This window comes from Ailuropoda melanoleuca, chromosome 1, assembly GCF_002007445.2.
Source record: "Ailuropoda melanoleuca isolate Jingjing chromosome 1, ASM200744v2, whole genome shotgun sequence".
NCBI lineage: Eukaryota > Metazoa > Chordata > Mammalia > Carnivora > Ursidae > Ailuropoda > Ailuropoda melanoleuca.
In genome coordinates, this window is record NC_048218.1 from 3394772 (window position 1) to 3413798 (window position 19027).

General features: G+C 50.7%; 2 protein-coding genes across 6 annotated transcripts in view; one reads left to right on the forward strand and one right to left on the reverse strand.

The window, feature by feature from the left end:
* Positions 1 to 14982, reverse strand: part of UBASH3A (ubiquitin associated and SH3 domain containing A) — a 37913-nt gene extending 22931 nt beyond the window's left edge. The window contains exons 1-6 of one of the 2 annotated variants that reach the window (XM_011228974.3): positions 14816 to 14982; positions 12745 to 12798; positions 10134 to 10320; positions 6888 to 7086; positions 3550 to 3719; positions 2501 to 2709 (exon numbers count right to left, since the gene is read on the reverse strand). In XM_011228974.3, coding sequence (XP_011227276.1) covers positions 2501 to 2709; positions 3550 to 3719; positions 6888 to 7086; positions 10134 to 10320; positions 12745 to 12798; positions 14816 to 14928 — 932 coding nt within the window. In that variant the 5' untranslated portion in view covers positions 14929 to 14982. The remainder of the gene's footprint in view (positions 1 to 2500; positions 2710 to 3549; positions 3720 to 6887; positions 7087 to 10133; positions 10321 to 12744; positions 12799 to 14815) is intronic. The other variant, XM_002922441.4, reaches the window with a different exon arrangement.
* TMPRSS3 (transmembrane serine protease 3) overlaps positions 8102 to 19027 on the forward strand; it is a 35393-nt gene continuing 24467 nt past the window's right edge. The window contains exons 1-2 of one of the 4 annotated variants that reach the window (XM_034655262.1): positions 8102 to 8398; positions 15246 to 15647. The gene's annotated coding sequence lies outside the window, so the exon portion shown is untranslated. Of the gene's footprint in view, positions 8399 to 9636; positions 9745 to 15245; positions 15648 to 19027 lie in introns of those variants that run through there. The other 3 variants (XM_034655266.1, XM_019802999.2, XM_034655269.1) reach the window with 3 other exon arrangements.

Here is a 19027-nt window from a genome sequence, read left to right on the forward strand (position 1 = left end):
TCTCCAGGACAGGCGGCTGTATTGGATTAGCTCTGCAGTCCCTTGGGGCACCAATGTGACTTTGTGGTAGCCTATAGGACCCCCAGCCATGTCTACCCTGACAAAATGGTGCTTCTCCCAGATGACTGGTCTACCGCACCTGGAATGGCTGTGATCATTTCATGGAAACCATGTCCCTTTTTGCATCAGGTATGGGAAGGCAGGGCTCTCCCGGCATGCATGGTGTGTGCAACACCAGCTCTGGATTTGTCTGACTTCTCCTGTTTATTCTCTCTTTGACCTGATGTCCTCATATTCTTTTCTTTAAATTTAAAATGGGTGAATTTATATTTTGAATAAGTAATGCATATATATGGTTCAAATATTTACAAATCATGGACGGTAGAGAGCAAAGTCTCCTTCCCAAGTCCTCTTCCTTCTCCCAGCCCCTCCCCCAACCCGGGCACCACTTTTGGAAGTTTCTAGAGAGTCTTCTTTCCAGGGAACTTTTAGGCATAGGCGTGCATATAAATACACATCACACACATACATGTACAGACACTTGTGTTTCACTTTACCTTTCCCCCCAGAGAGTTTTGTACTAGCCACAGTGTTCTGCAGCCTGTCTCGGATTTTTTCATATCAGTACATAAATTACTTCCTCGTGACCATTTTTAAACACTGCAAGTATTGCATTGTATGGATGTATCCTAACTTATTTCACCAATACATTATTTCGTAATTTCATGATCTCTTTTACAGACCGTTTCGGTCATGCTGGAGAGCATACACACCCCTTTTCCCGGTTGTCTAATCAAACGCTGAGCTGCGTGCTGCCCTGCAGGGATTTCGTAGATGCCCTTGCAGTCCCTGGTCCGCTGACTTTAAATTAATGAAAAGGGAGATTATCTGGTGTGGGCCTGACTTACTCAGTGGGAAGGTCTTTAAAAAAGGCTTAGGGCTTCTCTGACCTCAGAGATCCGAGTAGCAGCTGTGTCTGCAACTGCTCTCCCGTCTGCCTGGGGCGTCCTTCCCGATTGTCACACGGACACAAGCACTTCGATCACCGTGGTTTCAGCGGTTGTGTTCCCCTCACCCTCTTTCTGGCCCCAACAGCCACACACGGCACTTCCTTGTAATAAATCCTTAAATACATATGTATATACGTGGTGTGTAACCGATACGTATATTACAATACAAAAAGACATAAATAGAAACTATTACATTATTAATAAATCATTTTTGTATATTAACTATAAAATATGTATTTTATGAATGTATTTATATTATATATCTATACAAGATACACAATAATGTATATAAATTTGTATATGTATTATATATATATATAAATTACTATTCTGCTGTTCTGCTTCTCTGGCTAAACCTTAACTGACTCTCAATTTGGTATCAGGAGTGGGGTGCTGCCGGGACAAATCCCTAAAATATGGGAGCCCCTCTGGGACTGTGCAGTGGGTGGAAGTGGGGAGAATTTTGAGAAACTCGATAAAGAAACTACTTTGGACAGACTGTTGGTGGTAATATGGATGCTGGGGAGAATCAGGAAGGAGTCAGAAACACGTTACAGGCAACTGGAGGAAGGGGATGCTTACCGTGTAGTGGCAAACAGTTCAGTGAAATTGCTGGTGGAAAGCAGGACCCATAAACAGTGAAGTTGGTCATGTAGCTAAGAGTATTTCAAAGCACGGTGTTAAATGCGTGGCCATTTTCTTTTTGCTACTCATAGTAACGCGTGTGAGGAAAGAGATTAGTGGAGGGAAGAAAATTAAACGAAAGGAGCCAGGACCTGATGATTTCGAGCAATCTCAGCCTCTCCAGACGATGCTGGAAGGGACTCAAGTGAAGAGATTCTCCAGCTGAACGTGAAGAAGCCACCAGGAGCCTACGGCTTCCAGGAAATGAGTTCTGCCAACACCACGGGAGCTCANGTTCTGCCAACACCATGGGAGCTCAGGAGAGGACCCTGAGCTTCAGAGGAGACCCCAGCCCTGGCCCCAACCTGACCGCAGCCTTGGGAGACCCCGCGCTAAGTCTCGCCCGGACTCCTGATGCACGAAAACTAGGAGATCATGAAGGCGTGCTGATATAGCTGGGCAGTTCACGGTTCTGCTGTAGAGCCAGAAAACTAGTCACGCACCTTCGGACTTTACAGCTGGCACACTGAGCAGAAGGGTAAATAAAGTCAAGCGTAGGCTCTCTGAGTATGAGCTCTTACGTCCATAATAAGGAGGTGGCTTTTGTAGTCGTTTTGGGATTATGATCTCAGAAGCCAAATAGAATAATTCACATTTTCTGAACATTATCCTCAGAAAACCATGAATCGACCAAGATATTAACTGTATACCTGCAGGGATAACGTTGTCAGCACGGAGAAGGCCATTTTTTACCAATGATGGAATGGTCTAGAAGCATACAAATATGGCAACCCCTGTTTTCAGAGGGACATTCTTGGGCACTAATTCGGAGAGAGGTTTGGGCAGCTGTTAGAGGCAGCACCCACCTGTGCTTAACCCAGGTGTCGGACTCGCTGGCTTGCTCCGTGTAGTTCTCAGGTAGGAAGCCCCGGCAGCCCGTCCGCTGGGAGATCCCAATCACCCAGCCCTCGCTGGCTTCCTCCTGCTGAGTGGGGTCCACGAAGATGTGGTCCCCGGGACTTAGTGTCAGCTCATCCGCGTTCTGAGGCTTGTACTGGAAGAGGGCCCTGAGGGTCTGGAAGAGAGGCAAGCGTTCTCCTGTCTCAAGCAAGGACTTGAAGGACCCCAAGGCCTTCGTCTGATGACAGGTAGTAGCATTTACCAGAATATGGCACAGAATTCTTGGGGAAGGTTTGGAAATGAGTTCCGGTGTCTGTCTGTCTGTCTGTCTATCATCTATCTATCTATCTATCTATCTATCTATCTATCTATCTCCTATCACTATTTACTGATCTCCAATATGAAAGATCTTAGAGCATAGTTAGACTTTCACATCCACCTTCCTTGGCATGAGATTATTTCTAGCTTCTCATACAACATGGGACATGGTGGATTCATTCATGCTAATTCAATGGGTCTGAAAGGGAGCACTGCATACTTTCCATTTAAGCTCATCAACTTGCAGGGAGGAAGTCTTGCAATGAGGCTTCACTGAACTCATCATTTAAACAAATTTATAAGCAATACAATATATTCGTAAATTTTTTCAGTAGTCCATTTTTTATTGCCAGAAATGCTACCATTGTTTTTTCAATTTTTTTTTGTGTCTGCAACTCATATAGAAAAGAATGCTAGTTCCAAATTGCACAAAGGGGAAATGATTTTAAAAAAATAGTAGACAGTCTTCCTTTTCCAGAAATACCTCCAGAGGAGGGCTCCTGGGGGTCAGTGCTCTGCCGGGTGGGCAACCCTTTGTTCCCAGGGGGAGGATCCAGCCTGGGAGGACTGCCCGGGCTGAGGCTCCCATNCTGGGGGGTCAGTGCTCTGCCGGGTGGGCAACCCTTTGTTCCCAGGGGGAGGATCCAGCCTGGGAGGACTGCCCGGGGCCGAGGCTCCCACGCCCGGATTTGCTCACCTGGTAGTGCACGAAGCGCATGTCCCGGGAGTAGAGCGCTGCGGTCCACTGGCAGCCGTGGCCTGGGTGGATGGCTCTGGCCAGCTGCTCCAGCGTCCTCTGGTGGTGGGGGTAGAACTTGTGGGCCAGGGTCAGATGCAGCTGCTTGGTGCAAGGCTTCACGGTGCAGTCTGTGACATCAGGGGAACACGAGGATGACGGGCGCTTTAACCCACACCGTCGGCACTGCATTCCCAGGATGGCCACGCACCCGGGACGGCCATGCACCCAGGCCTGGTGGTGCAAAGCCTTCCTGCACGGCGCCTCCTGCCTCCGCCCACTCCCCCCCGGGCACTGGGGCTGTCTCGGTAAGGCAAGGACCCCCTCCAGGCCGTGCCATCTGCAGGCTCTACAAGGAGCAGGAAAGAGGACGGGGAGAGATACGGGTTGGGGGTGTTCAGAGCCTGTGGATTTGCCAGCTAGTCGCCCAAACAGTTGATTAAAGCGGACGCAGTGAAGAGCTTCTTCATTCCCCAGGGCCTGCGCGTTGCCCACCGGCCCGGACCCGCATCCCCGCGCTCTAGCTCAATGGGGTTTCGTTCAGCGGCAGAGTTTCAGGAAGAAAACACCACAGGCAGCTCAACTGTGTCAAACATGACAGGATCTCTAATATTTCGCTCCCTTTGGTGAAGCAGGAAGCCCTCGGGTGGCCAGCCCCTGGTCTTTTTGGGTGGCCTCTGTGCCGGTGGCCCCAGCCCTCCCGGTCCCCGTTCCAGGGCCCTGACGTGGGCCAGGATCCGCTTTCAGCTGGACCACAAAGGAGGCATCTTCTGGGGAGATGGAGACCGACAGGAGCACACAGATTTGGTTTCAGGTAGACGTGCTCTGCTCCTTCGGGGGGGTGACCTTGGGAGTACCTCGGCCTGAGTCAGCTTTCGTTCTGACAGCCGCAGCTCGGGGACAGGGCCCTCCCTCTGCTGGGACTGCACTGAAACCAGTATCTTCATTCATGTCTCTGGGAGTCTTTTACTAGATACTGGTTACCTGCCACCTCTCCCATGGGCAACCCGAACCAGCAGAGGGATCTGTTCTCCCCTGGAAAGTGTCGCTGATGTTGCGATCGCTTCCTGGACCCCAAGCTGGCGGCCCCACTGACAGCCCCCATCCCCTACACGAGATGTTAGCAGCAAACAAGAAACCGTCATGGTGAGAAGCCGAAATTGAGATCATGTGTGGGTGGCGGGGAAATTCCTTCCTTAGGTATTTCAGCACCGGGGGGAGGACGGCCTTGCCACATGAGTCAGCATGGCCTGGGAAAGACCCACGCTTGTCCTCGGAGTGATCAGCGAACCGCACACAACTTCTGAACGGGCCCTTGTCTTGTCTGCTCTCCGCGGCCCCTGCCTGTGGGGGCGTTTCACTGGCGGGTGGGGGGGGACACACTTGCCCTGAGAGGGACCCAGGACTCGCTGAATTGACGGGCCCCTCTCCCCCCCCCACTCGGGGCCAGGCCCCGGGCACAGGTGTGGAAGGGCAGGGCGAGAGACGTGCTGGTCAGCAGGAACCCAGGTAGGGCGAACAAGACAGGACTGGACCCACGTTCCAGCTCCAAGCACTGCTTAGGGGACCTGGTCGCTCTCCTGGGGCTGTTGTCACAAATGGCCACGGGCTGGGGGGCTTGAACCAACAGAAATGTGTGCTCTCACAGTCTGGAGGCCAGAAGTCTGAAATCCAGGGGTGGGCAGCGCTGCCCTCCCTCTGAAGCACTGGGCAGGGTCCTTCCTGCTGCGTCAGGTTCCCTGGGTTCCTGGCTCTCCTTATCTTGTGGCTGCCTCCCTCTTCCAGTGGCTTCCTCCCCCATGTCTCTAGGTGTCCTCTCCTCTCTTAGAGGGACATTGGTCACTGATTCAGGGCCCACCCGACTCCAGTCTGGCCTCGTCTTAACTAATCAAATCTTAGAGGCCCTGTTTCCAAATAAAGTCCTTTTCTAAGGTTCTGGGTGGACAGGAATTTTAGGGGACCCTTTCACTCCATGACCCTTTCACTCCATGACAGTGACCTTGGGCAGGCACGCTACTCTTCACAGGCCTCGTCTCTTCATTTTTAAATTGGGGCCCGTGCGGCCCATGTTGGGGGGGGCGAAGCGTAAGCGAGGTGCGGTGCCTGCTCCGTGCGAGGGGCCGACAGGGCACGGCAGGGTGAGGCCACGTCGTCCTTTGGAGGCGAGGAGATTGAAGAGCCACCTCTTGAGTCTTGTTCACATAAAGGACAGCAGTCTGCAAAGACGCAGTGTAATCATCCAGCAAACAGGACCCCAGAGTCCAGAGGCCAGCCTCCAGGTGGAAATCCAGGCTTCGGTGACCTCCTGATGTGGCCAGATCTGTGTCCACGTGTGTCTGAGAACTGGGCCTCTGGACGCCTGCAGAGGGCAGGGAAGGGCTCCCCGCCAGGGCGCTTGGAGTCACACCACTGAGCACCTTCCGTGGGCCAGGACTGATGGGAAGCCCCGCAGAAACAGGCTGTTCAAAGGGCCAGAGCCCTCACCAATCTGCAGAGACAGCAGAGCGCCTCTGGAGCACATAAGGCTTGATGAAGGCCTAGAGACTGGGGAGGAGCTCTCGTCTTCTGATGTCAAGTCCAGAGGCCCTCCCACGCTCCCCAGCCAGAGCCTGTCTCCAGACCAGTGCAGGTGTCCGGGAAAAGGGAGGTTTGCAGATTCTTAAAGTGAGTCCAGATAATCCTTCCCCAAGAGGTCAACAAGAAAATACTGTGCTCCACCCTAAAACATTAGCAAAACCCAACTAGGACTTGGTTTTACACACAGTGCTGACCCCAGGAGGGGATCCGCCCGAGGTGGGCATGGGGCTGGGAAGCCCCCGGGGCCCCCAACATAGGCACCAGCGTGCAACCCACCATCTACGCATGGCCACTCCACATCCCCTCCTGGGACAGTTTCCCCGGGCAGCTGGAACTTGCCGGGTGTTCTGAAAAACCACATCGATGCAAACAAAGGTTTTCCCACTTAGAGAAAAGATGACCGCTGGTTCTCGGAGTCTGCTTTCCTTTTGAAAGGACATCCTGGCTCATTAGATTTAGCTCCAGCTAACCCGTTCAGCCTTGGACTAAGGCCATGTCAGAGGAGCTGGCTGAAAAGGGAGAGGTGAGGATGGAAACGTCCTGGGCCAGGGTGCGTGTGTGACCAGCCCAGCCAGCTGTTTGGCCGCCGCGGCAGCCAGGAAGAGCCTGCTCCCCTTCCCTGCGGCTGACCCACTGCACCCGAGGAGCAAGCATGGCCCCAGACACAGCGGTCACTCCCTCTTAACCGCACCCTTCGTGTGCAACCGGCCAGGGCTGCCTACCTGCTAAGACAGAGGCTTCCGTAGCGAACATCATGGCGAATTCTCGGATGACGTCTGCAGGGCTGTCGTTCACGAAGAAGCCGAGATAGCTGATGGAAGAGTGGAGAACCAGAGGGACGACCGAGGGGAAGGAGCCCAGGATCCTGTCCCCAGCTCTCTTTAGAGCCTCGTATAGACATTCCACCTTGTGGTCTTCGCACTAAGGGAGAGGAGACAGAGAATGTGTTTCCCGCCTCTTGTTAGAAGGGCAATTGTTAATTTTGTTAATAAAAATCTCGCAGCCAATGGAGCCTGTTTCTGGTCACGATGCTAGAATGTACTCTATCTGGTCCATGTGTTTGGGGTTATGGATTTGTTCAATACCCGGTCCTCAGTTTCTCAGAGATTTCCAGTAAACTTCCTTTCAGAATAGAATATCCTTTAAGTGTGTAGGCTGGAAGTCCCTTGTCACCCTAGCTCCCCCCCGTCCCTCCATGTCGTGCTGACTCAACCCACAGTTGTGGTCGACATTGCACCATTTGGCTTCTGGAGGTTTCCCGTAGACTCCAAGGCAGCCATGGGCAGGCACTGCTCAGAGCCCACAGTGAGGAGGACAGTGGCCTAAGTCCCTGGCATCTGGCCATGCTCCCGCAGTGACCGAGACACTCACAGCCCCTGATGTGGTTTCCTGGGAGGTGGTCTGGGCTCCCAGGCTCCCTGTCAGCCCGCGGCGGTCCTGCTCGGAGCAGCGCTGCAGGCTGAGTCTGCTGCCTGGCCTTCCTCCCCTCTCCTGCCGGCCCCTTCCTTCTTTGTCCTTCACAGGCGTTTCTCCCAAATAACTCTCTTGCACTTCTTGTGAACCCGCAAAGGCTCCGACCCAGTCTCCCCACTGCCCCCCAGTTCACTGCACACAGTTCAGTCAGACCACGCTGCCTGATGCTGCGCGCCTGCCATGCCACCCTCCACCCCAAGGCAGCAGGTACTTCCCCATCCCCTGCAGAGTGCTGTCTATACCGCTCATCCCCTGCAGAGTGCTGTCTATACTGCTCATCCCCTGCAGAGTGCTGTCTATACCGCTCATCCCCTGCAGAGTGCTGTCTATACCGCTCATCCCCTGCAGAGTGCTGTCTATACCACTCATCCCCTGCACAGTGCTGTCTACACCGCTCATCCCCTGCAGAGTGCTGTCTACACTGTTCGTCACCTGCAGAGTGCTGTCTACACTACTCATCACCTGCAGAGTGCTGTCTACACCGCTCAGCCTGAGCACCAGGGCCGTCGGCACTGGCTGGCGCCCTCACTGCACTTCCCCACTTGCATTTCGCTCTCCTGGCTCTGGGGCTCAGCGCTGCCCAAGCCACTTCCTGGGCTTGAAGACCTTCCTCCATGTGGAAGACCACGGAGAAACCACAGCGAAACCTAGACCCTTCCCCCGCCCCGCCCTCTCCCCCACGCCCGGCAGGAAATCAGCCCAAGCCCTGCTCTTCCCAGCAGCTGGCTCCCTCCAAATTTCCCACAGCACCTTTCATCGGGTGAGGAACTAACTGCATTTTGGTTTTCAGATGTGTTTTTATGTCCCCTTCTGACCAGCAGCTCACGCTATCGTCCATCTATCGCATCTTTGCAGCCCTTCTGGGGCCTGGGAAAGTGCATGACGCGTGGAATGTGGAACCTTGAGTAAGTGACTCTCCGTCCAGTCCACACTGTCTCTCTCGGTCTCCGGTACGTGGTCCGGAAGCAGAGTCCTTATAAACAGCGCTGCAGCGGGACATATGCACGTGGAGGCTGGACGTTGTCCTCTTATAGCATCAGAGGCAGAGACTCAGTCCCTTGGCCGCTCTTCTGCCAGAAAGGGCGCTCAGCCAGCCCAGGCAGGGTTGGACGTGGGCTGGGGGTCGGTGGGGCCTCTGACACAAGAGAAGGGAGGGGTGCGTGTGTGTATGTAAGTTTGTGTCTGTGTGTGTCACGTGGTGCGTGTGTGTCTGTCTGTGTGGACATGTGCATGCTGGGTGCAAGTTCCGGGGGGTTGGGAAGAGGAGCTGGAAGGCCAGGTGGCCCCCTGGCTGCCGTGAGGAAGCGTGCCCATTTCTGAGGTTACTTGCATCACTGGCTTTGGCTGCCTTCCTTTCCCTGCTGAGCCACTGAGGACACGCCGGGAAGGAGTCTGACTGCCACAAACGCTGTTGCTGGAAAGGAGGGGGACCAATTCACCCCGGTTTGCTAAGACTTTTCCTGGTTTTAGCACCGGAAGTTCTGTGCCTTGGGACCCCCTCTCCCCAGCCCCTGGCAAACTGGGACGACAGCACAGGCTCCTGGGACACCTGCTCGGATCGTTCCCTGCAGAGGCTTGCAGCCCCTTTCCCATGCATGCTGTGGAGCCGGGGATGGGGCGCTCCTCCAGCCCTGGTGGGACCCCTGAAACAGGTGGAACCCTTAGAGCTGGCTGACAGCAGAGGGAGGGCCGGCCAGGGTGTGTCCTCTGCACGTTCCTCTGGTGGGGAGCCACAGAGGAAGTGGCTGCCTGCCCCTCCCCTCCTCCCTCCCTCTCACGCATGCTGCTTCTCTTCCGAGCACGTCCAGGTCCTCCTCACCTTCCCTGGACCTCTGTGAAGCTGCCTGTTTGACCATTTTCTCAATCAGGGCTGGGCCCTGGAGCAGCGAAAAGTCCTGCATTTGTGACCTTTGTGACGGGCCAGCAGCGACCACTCTTCAGTTCATGCATCACACATTTCTGAAACGCCTGCTCGGAGGCGCCGTGCTAGTCTCGGGNTTGTGACGGGCCAGCAGCGACCACTCTTCAGTTCATGCATCACACATTTCTGAAACGCCTGCTCGGAGGCGCTGTGCTAGTCTCGGGGCACGAAGAGGAGTGAGGCAGGTACGTCCTCTTGAGGGATTCAGTCTCGTAAGGGACACAGGGTGCACCGGACGCATTGTCACAGCACGTGGACGGTGCCAGTAGGGACACCAGCAGCACGACGGTGGGAGCACAAAGGGCGACAGCCCCTCCTGCCTGGGGAGTGGGGAAGACCTAACAAAGGGAGGGGTGAGTGAGCAGGGCTCTGAGAAACGCATAGGAGTCGTCCTGATGAGGATAAAAGTGAAGGGTGTCCCACACGAAGAGGCCGGCTAGTGCCACAGTTGTGGGCCACCCCATGGAACTAGGTCACGTGGCTGCGCTCGGTGACATCCAGCCGCGTTTAGACGTCACGGGTATCTGCCCCAGCGGCATGTTAATGAACATTGAGGCACATGGGGCCGACTCACCGTGAAGAAGTCGCAGAGCGTGATATGAGGGAAGACCTCGTGGGCGCGGTTCCTGGTGCACTGACGCTTGCTCTCTCTCCAGAACTCCTGCAGTCTTTCCAGCAGGGAGCCCGTGGGGCAGAGGAAAAGGGCATACTCCTGGGGGATGGGATCATCCAGTGAAGGGTCATCGCGATGACAGCGCAGCCTGCAAGAGAACAGGCCGCTTTCACCAGGTGCCACGACGGCAGGACACTTTCCCCGCATGGGGAGGGCAGCCACTCAGAAGCACCGCCACGCTGCGACCAGCGTTGTCCACGCCACACAAACCCACCGCCAGCCCCCTCGGTGAGGCTCAGCGCGCCCGGGGCCTGTGTGGCCATGGAGTAGCTCCGGGTCCCCACCACGTTTGTCTGAGTCCCAGGCCAAAGACCAAGACAGGGAGAGAAGGTGGCCTGGTCTTCAAACGATCTTTGGGGGCCAGAAAATCTGTAGAAAACATGCACATTTCATTCTATCCGACTTCAAATTGAGTGTAAAAGTCAAAACTACCAAAAAAAAAAAAAGCTAGACAAAATCTGGGCGGCTATTCCATATTTTCTTTGTATCAGAAGGTTATTTTAAGGGCAGGGAGAAATGCTGTCCAACCCCAAATTCAAGTCCATTCTCACTGATGACAGAAACAAGAATTAAGGCAACCACAAGGCGTCATTTTCTCACCTGTCAGATTAACACTGGTTTGAAAGGAAGAAGGTTCTGCTCCATTGTGTCGAAGGCGCATTGGATTGTGTGCAACTTCCGCATGGAAGCAGATTGTCAGCATGCACCAAGAGCCTTCAAATACCCGTCCCAGCTGAACTGACAATTCTACTTCCAGAAATTTCTCCAAAGGAGAAAGCAAGTAACATTGCACATGTGAGGTATCTTATGGCAGGGTTATTTGTAACAGGAAAGACACAAAGACGAGATAAGTGGCAGTAAGTTCATTTATCACGTATTCATCAGGAGTCATGGTTTTGAAGAATTTCTAGCGATGCAGACACGTGCCCGAGATGGAATACGGAGTTCAGCGGGCGGGGTGCAGTCCCCTGAGGAGACCACAGCCATGCACAGGTGGGGTCTCTGGAAGAGTGAAACACCAACAGAGGGCGCTCTGCCCCTGCGTCCTGGTGCAAATGCATCCTTCACTGATTGCTTTTTCTTCCAGAAATGTAACATATCCGCAGATAACATGCGCGTGTGTTTTATTTCCATTGTAAGCGACTGTTTAAAATATTCTGCAGGTTGCTCTGTTTGTAGTCCGTGCCGTCCTTTTGTAATTTATCCATGTGGATGCGAATGGATCCGGTCAGGCGTGTCAGAGTGAACCTTCCAAGGCTGTGCATGCTTGTCACACCTGTGTGATATTTCACTCATCCATCCCACCGCCGGACACGTCCATCGGTTTCTTTGTGAACAACGGCATAGCGCGGTAATCAAGATCTTTGTACATGTCCTTGGGCACTTTGTAAGTTTCCAAGACACGGACCTGGACGTGGAAGTCCGTGGTGGGTGGCGGCGTTGACACAGCCCGACCGCAGCCAGGACAGGGACAGACCCCCCCCTCCGCTCGCCCGCGTGGACACCTGAAGCTCCTTTCTTTTTCAGTGGCATCTTAACTGGCACTTCCCTGGTTAACTAAGGTCGGCCCACTGCGGGTGAGCCTCGGGGACCCCACGGTCTCCCCAAGCCTCGGTGGGACTGGTGTTCTGCTTGGCTGAGTTGTAACTCGCAGGAAGTCACCATAGCCCTCGAGGCAGTGGGTTTCATTTGAAATTCACATTTGGCAACTGACTTTAGAGCTTAGCCCAGAGGATTCTGGGTGTTTCCCTTTGTCTGGTAGAGGGGTTACATAGTTTGCCCTTGGCCTAGAGTTTTTGGGGAAGAAAGGGGTTCCCCGTGAGGACATGCTGGAAACTCAGAGACCCGCTGTCGGTACTTGCCACCCTACTCTGGGAGGGCACCCCAGCTGGCTGAGACCCGGTTTTTATTGCTCGATTTTCGCTGCTGTTTTCCAGAGCAGGGCATGAGGGGACTTCCCACCTAGGGGCAGAATGACAGCGTCATGGCGCACTCAGGCGGGACTGGGTGCTGGAGGGCGGGGTGATCCCAGAGCAGAAAGCCCAGGCCTGCAACAGTGGGCGGCTTGCGGCGTGCCCAACTGATGGCTGGCAGAGCCTCCTGGAACCCCGAGTTCCTTCCCTGGGCCCCCACTGCCTGGCCCCTGATGCCTCGAGGGGCATCCGGGAACAGGAGCAAACTCTCCCTAGCAGAGGTAGCCTGAGAGAGTGGGGACCTCTGTTTTTTATCTTCCCTATTTACTCAACAAATCACGTGGGTTTCTTTCTTCTATGAGAGTCACATTTGAATAAACTCAGATTTTTAAGTGAAGAAAGGCTTGTTCAAAGTTCAATCTCTCTCCTCTGTTTTCCATTTTAAATGAGGGTTCTTTTCTCCTTTCCTTTGGCGCTGGGTGGACAGGCAGGGAATATGTCCCCGGCTGCCCAGCGTGTGTGGGGCACTTCCCCGTGTCCACCCTGCAGAGCTCTCAAAGCCAAGTACTCAGCACAATTGCAGAGACAGCCCTACTCACCAATTGGATGCCTCTTCCGCTGTCTTTCTTCCAGTGGCTGCCAATGCCTTCAGCCTACAGGAAAGCAGGACGAGAGAAGCATTCAGAGACCTGCCTTCCATTCTCTGGGGAAGCAGGGGAGAGGCAGGGGTAGCACTGCACCCCATAGGACCTTTGGGGAGGCCCCCACACAGGCCTGGACTAGATTTGCAGCTGGATGCCTTGCCCTGCCCAGGCCTCCATCTCCGTGTGGCATCACTGTGGTTTCTGAAAATGCAGACCCGTTCATACCTCCCCTGCTCCCGCCTCCAGTCCTGGGCACGGGTCCCAACCATACCCACAATCTTGCCTTCTCGGCCAGCCCCCACCCTGCACCAAAGCCAGGTGAACCCACTCTTAGATCCGGAAGTTGGCTGTTAAGGGCCGAATCCCTGGCTTGCACATGTGCCTCCCTGCCAAAGTGCAGCCGTGTGCCAACACATGCTTAGAAAAATGGCACGGATTCTTCCAAGCTTGGCTCGAGGGTCCCTCCTCCAGGAAAACTTGCCCAAACCTCTGAGTGGGGAGGACGTGCATCCCATCCTGTTTCCCAACCACACGTTCAGTCACCAGACTTGGGTCTGCTTGCCTCCTCTACCAGCCTGCAAGGTCCCTGAGGCCCAACGGTGTCATATTCATCGTTATAACCCAGGACATATAGACACCGAATTAATTTAACTGAATGGGACCAAACTGAACAGGATGGAATACGGCTAAGGTAACTCGCTCAGGAATCCCACCCGGAGGTCGCTGGGTGTGAGGGTGCTGCCCTGTGCTGCTGTTGTGAACACTGACCGGGATGACCTCAGTTTCAATTACAAGGAGTTCGGAGCATGAGGCCCCCTCCAGCTTCAGTAGTATAATAAAGGACGGGCTTGAGAGGGGCCAAGAGTGCCATCCCGCCCCACGGCTGCCTGTGTTCTCTGGCCTCAGTGTCCCTGGCTGGCCCGAGGGAAGGTGCCCAGGTCGGGGTCTGGCACAGGGTTCCACTGCTTATTTCAAAGATCCCTGGTTTATTATCAACACAAAGGGGACGGAGTTCTGATTTGGGTTAGAAGAGAAAAGGGTGTAGCTTCCAAGTGATTTTAGCCAATTTGCTCAGGGGTTTGTTATAATGTTTAAGGAAACTTTGGTCCCCTCCACAATCCAGTTACTTAAAGGGACTTTTTTTTTTTTTTAAGATTTTATTTATTCATTTGACACAGAGAGAGAGAGAGACAGAGAGAACACAAGCAGGGGGGACGGCAGAAGGAGAGGGGGAAGCAGGCCTCCCCCCACGGACCAGAGAACCTGATGTGGGACTCGATCCCAGGACCCCAGGATCATGACCTGAGCTGAAGGCAGACACTTAACAGACGGAGCCACCAGGTGCCCCTTAAAGGGGCTTCTGATGCATTTTCCCATCATGAATAAACCTGTGAAAAATTAGTACCCCATGTCCTAGCATAGCTCATTGCTTTAGGGACTTCTCTCTCTGACAGGGTGGCTCTTAAGGTTAAAGTTTTCCTTACGGGGACCTTTTCCTTGGATAAGCAGAATCGAGTCCAAGCTGTGCTAACACTTTCCTAACCATCTCTTTCAATGATCAGACATTGATGAGATTTTCCCTACAGATGAATGGTTTCCCTGCACCATTTAGAAATACGTTCTTGTTGGTGGTTCTTGCGAGAGCTCCGTTCAGTGAGAATTTGAAATACCTTCTGGTGTCATCTCAGTCACTGAATTGTAGAGAGTGTACAACCAGGCCCAAGCTCCTGCAAACCCTGAAAAATGGGGACATCCCAATAACACATGGCTCCCAATTTTTACAAATTTCAGGGTCCCTCTACCAGCCCGCCCGCCAGCAGAGTTTGTCTTTAAAGGGCAAAGACCATGTCGTTTATAAAAAGCAGAAAAGGGCCTTATTTTGAGACAGTATCTCCCGCCCTGCAAGGTGCACCCCTTCGGCAGGAAGTAAGTGCTCTGAGCTGCCTGCAGTTGCGCGGCAGGGGCCAGGAGGGTTGGGGGGCCTGGGACACACACCCAGGGGCCTGCGGCGGGGGACGGTACTCACGCGGTGTGTGCCGGGAAGCCCATTCCCAGGAGGGGGTCCAGGAGCGAGGGGGTGCTGCGGCCCTTGTGCTTGTTGGAGACCTTGGCGTAGAGCTGAGTCTCCCCCGCTGCCATCTCTTCCTGCCTGTGGACAGAAATGAATAGATAAAGCCAGAGAGACAGAGACAGGCGCGGCTGCCTGAGGGTGTGAAGAAAAACCTCAAGCCCTTTTGATCTTTCTGACAAAAGCTAATATCCTGTTTGCATGAGATGTTGGTTTTTCAGAATTCTCTTTGTGGGGTGCCGGGGTACAGCCTCCGCCGGCCCTGCTTCCCCACGGGGTTTGGGTGCCAGAGGTCCAACACGCTTACGGGAACAGCGAATGTTGGCAAGGTTGACAATACTGAATTTTGACAAGGCTGTGGAACAATTGGAACTCTTCTTCATTGTAGAACCGTTTTGGAGAACGGCTTGGATGGTTCGCATACAGTTCCACCCATTTGCTATGTGACACGTGACTATTAGCTATCTACCAAGGAGAAGTGAAAATGTGTGACCACACGAAGACTTGTCCATGAATGTCCACGATGGCTTTATTCACAGGAGACCCAAACCAGGAAGAATCCAAAGCCCATCAACGGTGAATAAATATGGAAGTTCCAGTACATTCGATCAATGAGTAGCACTCCATCAATAGCAGCGACACGGTGCTGTCCCGTGAGACGGCGTGGATGAATCCCAAACACTGTTATTTTGATTAAAAGAAGCCAGACTCAAGATCATTCATACTGTATGGTTCTATTTAAATGAAATTCTAAAACAAGGTACAACTAAACTATAGAGACAGGAAACAGGTAAGAGGTTGCCCAAGGCTAGGGTGTGAGGGAGTTTTGGGGGTGATGGAAATGTTCTCTATCCTGATAAGGGTGTGTAGGTCTTCAAGACTGTCTGAACCGAACACTCAGATTGGGCGCATTTTAAAGTGTGTAAATTAAACACCAATAAAATTTATTTTTAGAAAGGAAGGGGAAAGGATACTAAGAACAATAAAAACAGTATGCTAATTTTCAACAAAAATTGGTCTGCTGGGATTTTGTGGCGGATTATGTTGAATCTGTAGGTCAGTTTTAACAATATTGAGCCTTCCACTCCATGAATATGGTATATCTCTCTACTTACTTTCTCTTAGTAGCGTTTTGTAGTTTCAGTGTCTTGTATGTCTGTCATTAAGTTTATTTCTATGTGCTGCTATAGTTTAAAAATAATTTGTATTTCCATTTTTTGCCAGTATATAGAAATACAATTGATTCTTATATATATATATATATTTTTTTTAAAGATTTTTTATTTATTTGACAGATAGAGACGGCCAGTGAGAGAGGGACACAAGCAGGGGGAGTGGGAGAGGAAGAAGCAGGCTCCCAGCAGAGGAGCCTGATGTGGGCCTCGATCCCAGGACCCTGGGATCATGCCCTCGGCCAAAGGCAGATGCTTAACGACTGAGCCACCCAGGCGCCCCAGATTCTTATATATTGACATCACATCCAATAATCTGGCCAAGATCACTTATTAATTCTAACATTTTGTAGACTTTTTTTGATTTTTTTATGTACGTAATTATGTCATCTTCAAATAATGCCACTTTCCCCCTTCCTTTCCAATATTTGTAAACTTTATTTCCTCTCTGTGTCATATCGTTGTGACAAAGACCTCCAGTGCCATGTTGAGTAAAAGTTTAGCATAAGTACCCTTTATCACATTAAATAAATTTTTTGCATTCCTCATTCACTGAGGTGTTTTTAAAAAATTCATTAACAGATACTGAAGTTTATTAAAAGCTTTTTCTGCATCTATTGAAATGATCATATTGTTTTCCTTTTTCATTCAGTGAATGAGGTAGCTCATACCAATTGACCTTTGAATGCTAAATCAACCATGTGTTTCTAAGATAAAACTTTGATCATAATATGTTATCCTTTGTATGTATTACTCAATTTGTTAATACTTTGTTTAGAATGTTTTGCATCTGCGATTGTGAATTAGCTTGGCCTGTTGTTTTCTTTCTTCTCAGGTTTTGGTGTCCATAGAGCTCATTCTGATATTCCTGAGACTTCCTGGTCACAACACTAAAAGTTCCCATTCTAGGAACCCCCCTCAGTCCCTGGCAAACGAGGACAGTGGGTCACCCTAAGTGTCAGTGTTATTCTGGCCTCATAAATGAGTTGGGAAATATTTCCTCTTTCCTGATTCTGAGTTTTTATAAGATCGGTACAACTTCTTTCTTAAATGTTTGAAAAGATGTATCAGTAAAGTCATCTGGGCCTAGAATTTTCTCAGAAAGTTTTAAATTATGGAACTAATTTATTTAACAGATACAGGAGTATTCTTCTTCTGTTGGTTTCATTAAGTTGTTTTTCAAGGAACTTGAACATTTTATCTAAGTTGTTAAATTTCCTGGCATAGAGTTACCAGATTTTGTTGCATAATTTTCTGTGTAGATGTCTTGCAGTATTAGATTATTAAGTATTTGATCATTTTTTATGTCACTGTAAATTATTTTCTTTGAATTTCATATTCATACTTTTGGTTGCTGGTGATTCGAAAAACTATTGATTTCACATTATTTTACATTGAACTTATATCCAAATGTCTTGTTTGACTTACTTATTAATTCCAACAGCTAATTTCTGGAATTTAAAAAATATTCTAGGTACAAAAGGAATTGTGTCTATGACTAATATCTTTCTTTTTTTCTTACCAGTATATATTCTTTACTTTTAAATTTTTTTCTCTTTTTTCTCTCCTTTTTTTTCTTTTTTCCTTTTCTTCTCCTCTTTTTTTCTCCCCCTCCTCTTCTTTATTCTTCCTTCTTTCTCCTTTTTCTTCCTCTTATTTTCCTCTTCCTTTATTGCACTGGCTTGGGCTCCAAATGTTGCACAGATATGGTATAATGTGCATACAGTGCAGCTCCCTGTGCCAGTCTCCATTTCAGAGGAAAATCTTTCACTATTTCATCTTTAAATGTAAGTTATGTTTTTAAATATCTCTTTTCTTTGCGGAATTAAAAAGATGAAATAATTTCATAATCAAATCAGTTAAATAGCTCAAATTTGAAAGCCTCAAATTAGAAAAAGCTTGTGACCAGAAGACAAAAAAGTAGATTTTGGGTCTGAAATAGAGCCACTACTCAAATACATTTTTCTTTTCTCAATAGTAAACCACTTTCTGAGCAATTGTGCTTATAATATATTAAAATATAAATTTCTCTTTTTTTTTTTTAGCTCTTATTTATGAAAGCCAGGAAATGCCCAATCTAGCCTCCTCCCTTTTCCTTAGCTTGTAAATTATCTTCCAAGACCAACAGTGAAAAGACAAGCTTCTTGATTGACACTTTTTCCTGTGGCTGTCTCCCAAAGCCTCCTTCTCTCACTAAAGGCATCCAGGTGGAGACTGTGGGGCTCCTGGGGGGCTCGGTTGGTTAAGCGTCTGTCTGCCTTCAGCTCAGGTCATGGTCCCAGAGTCCTGGGATTGAGCTCCACTTCGGGATCCCGGCTCAGCAGACAGCCTCCTTCACCCCCTGCCCCTCATCCCACTTATGCTCTCTCTCTCTCAAAAAAAAAAACAAAAAACAAAAAAAAAGAGGTGGAGACTGAGACAATGCTTGGAGCTCAAGCTGTGTGCAAATGGTTACAAAGACTTCACAACTCCCAGAGGACCCCTCAGGGGGTCCCCTCTCCTTCTCATACCTCCAAACCAAAACTATGCAAGACAAACAGAAGGGGGAATGAACCATGAGAGACTAGGGACTCTGGGAAACAAACTGAGGGCTTCAGAGGGGAGGGGGGTGGAGGACTGGGATAGGCCAGTGATGGGTAGTAAGGAGGGCACGTATTGCAGGGTGCACTGGGTGTTACACGCAAGAAATGAATCATGGAACTTTACATCAAAAACTAGGGATGACTGTATGGTGACTAACATAAAATAATAAAAAATTATTATAAAAAAAATAAGACATCACCGTAGTGAACGCCAGCCCTAGGTATGCTGATTTCTATTTCCTTAAAGTTTCGTTTTGAGTTTGATGGAATCAATGTGTAGGGAGGCTTTCTGAGAGGCTGCTGTATGGTGGTAGCAGTTCAGCCATCATCGTGGGCCGTCTCCCTGTACTACGCTGGCAAACTGACCTCATTTGGCACACATCCCAAGATGTTAACATGTTAATGTGTTAATATGA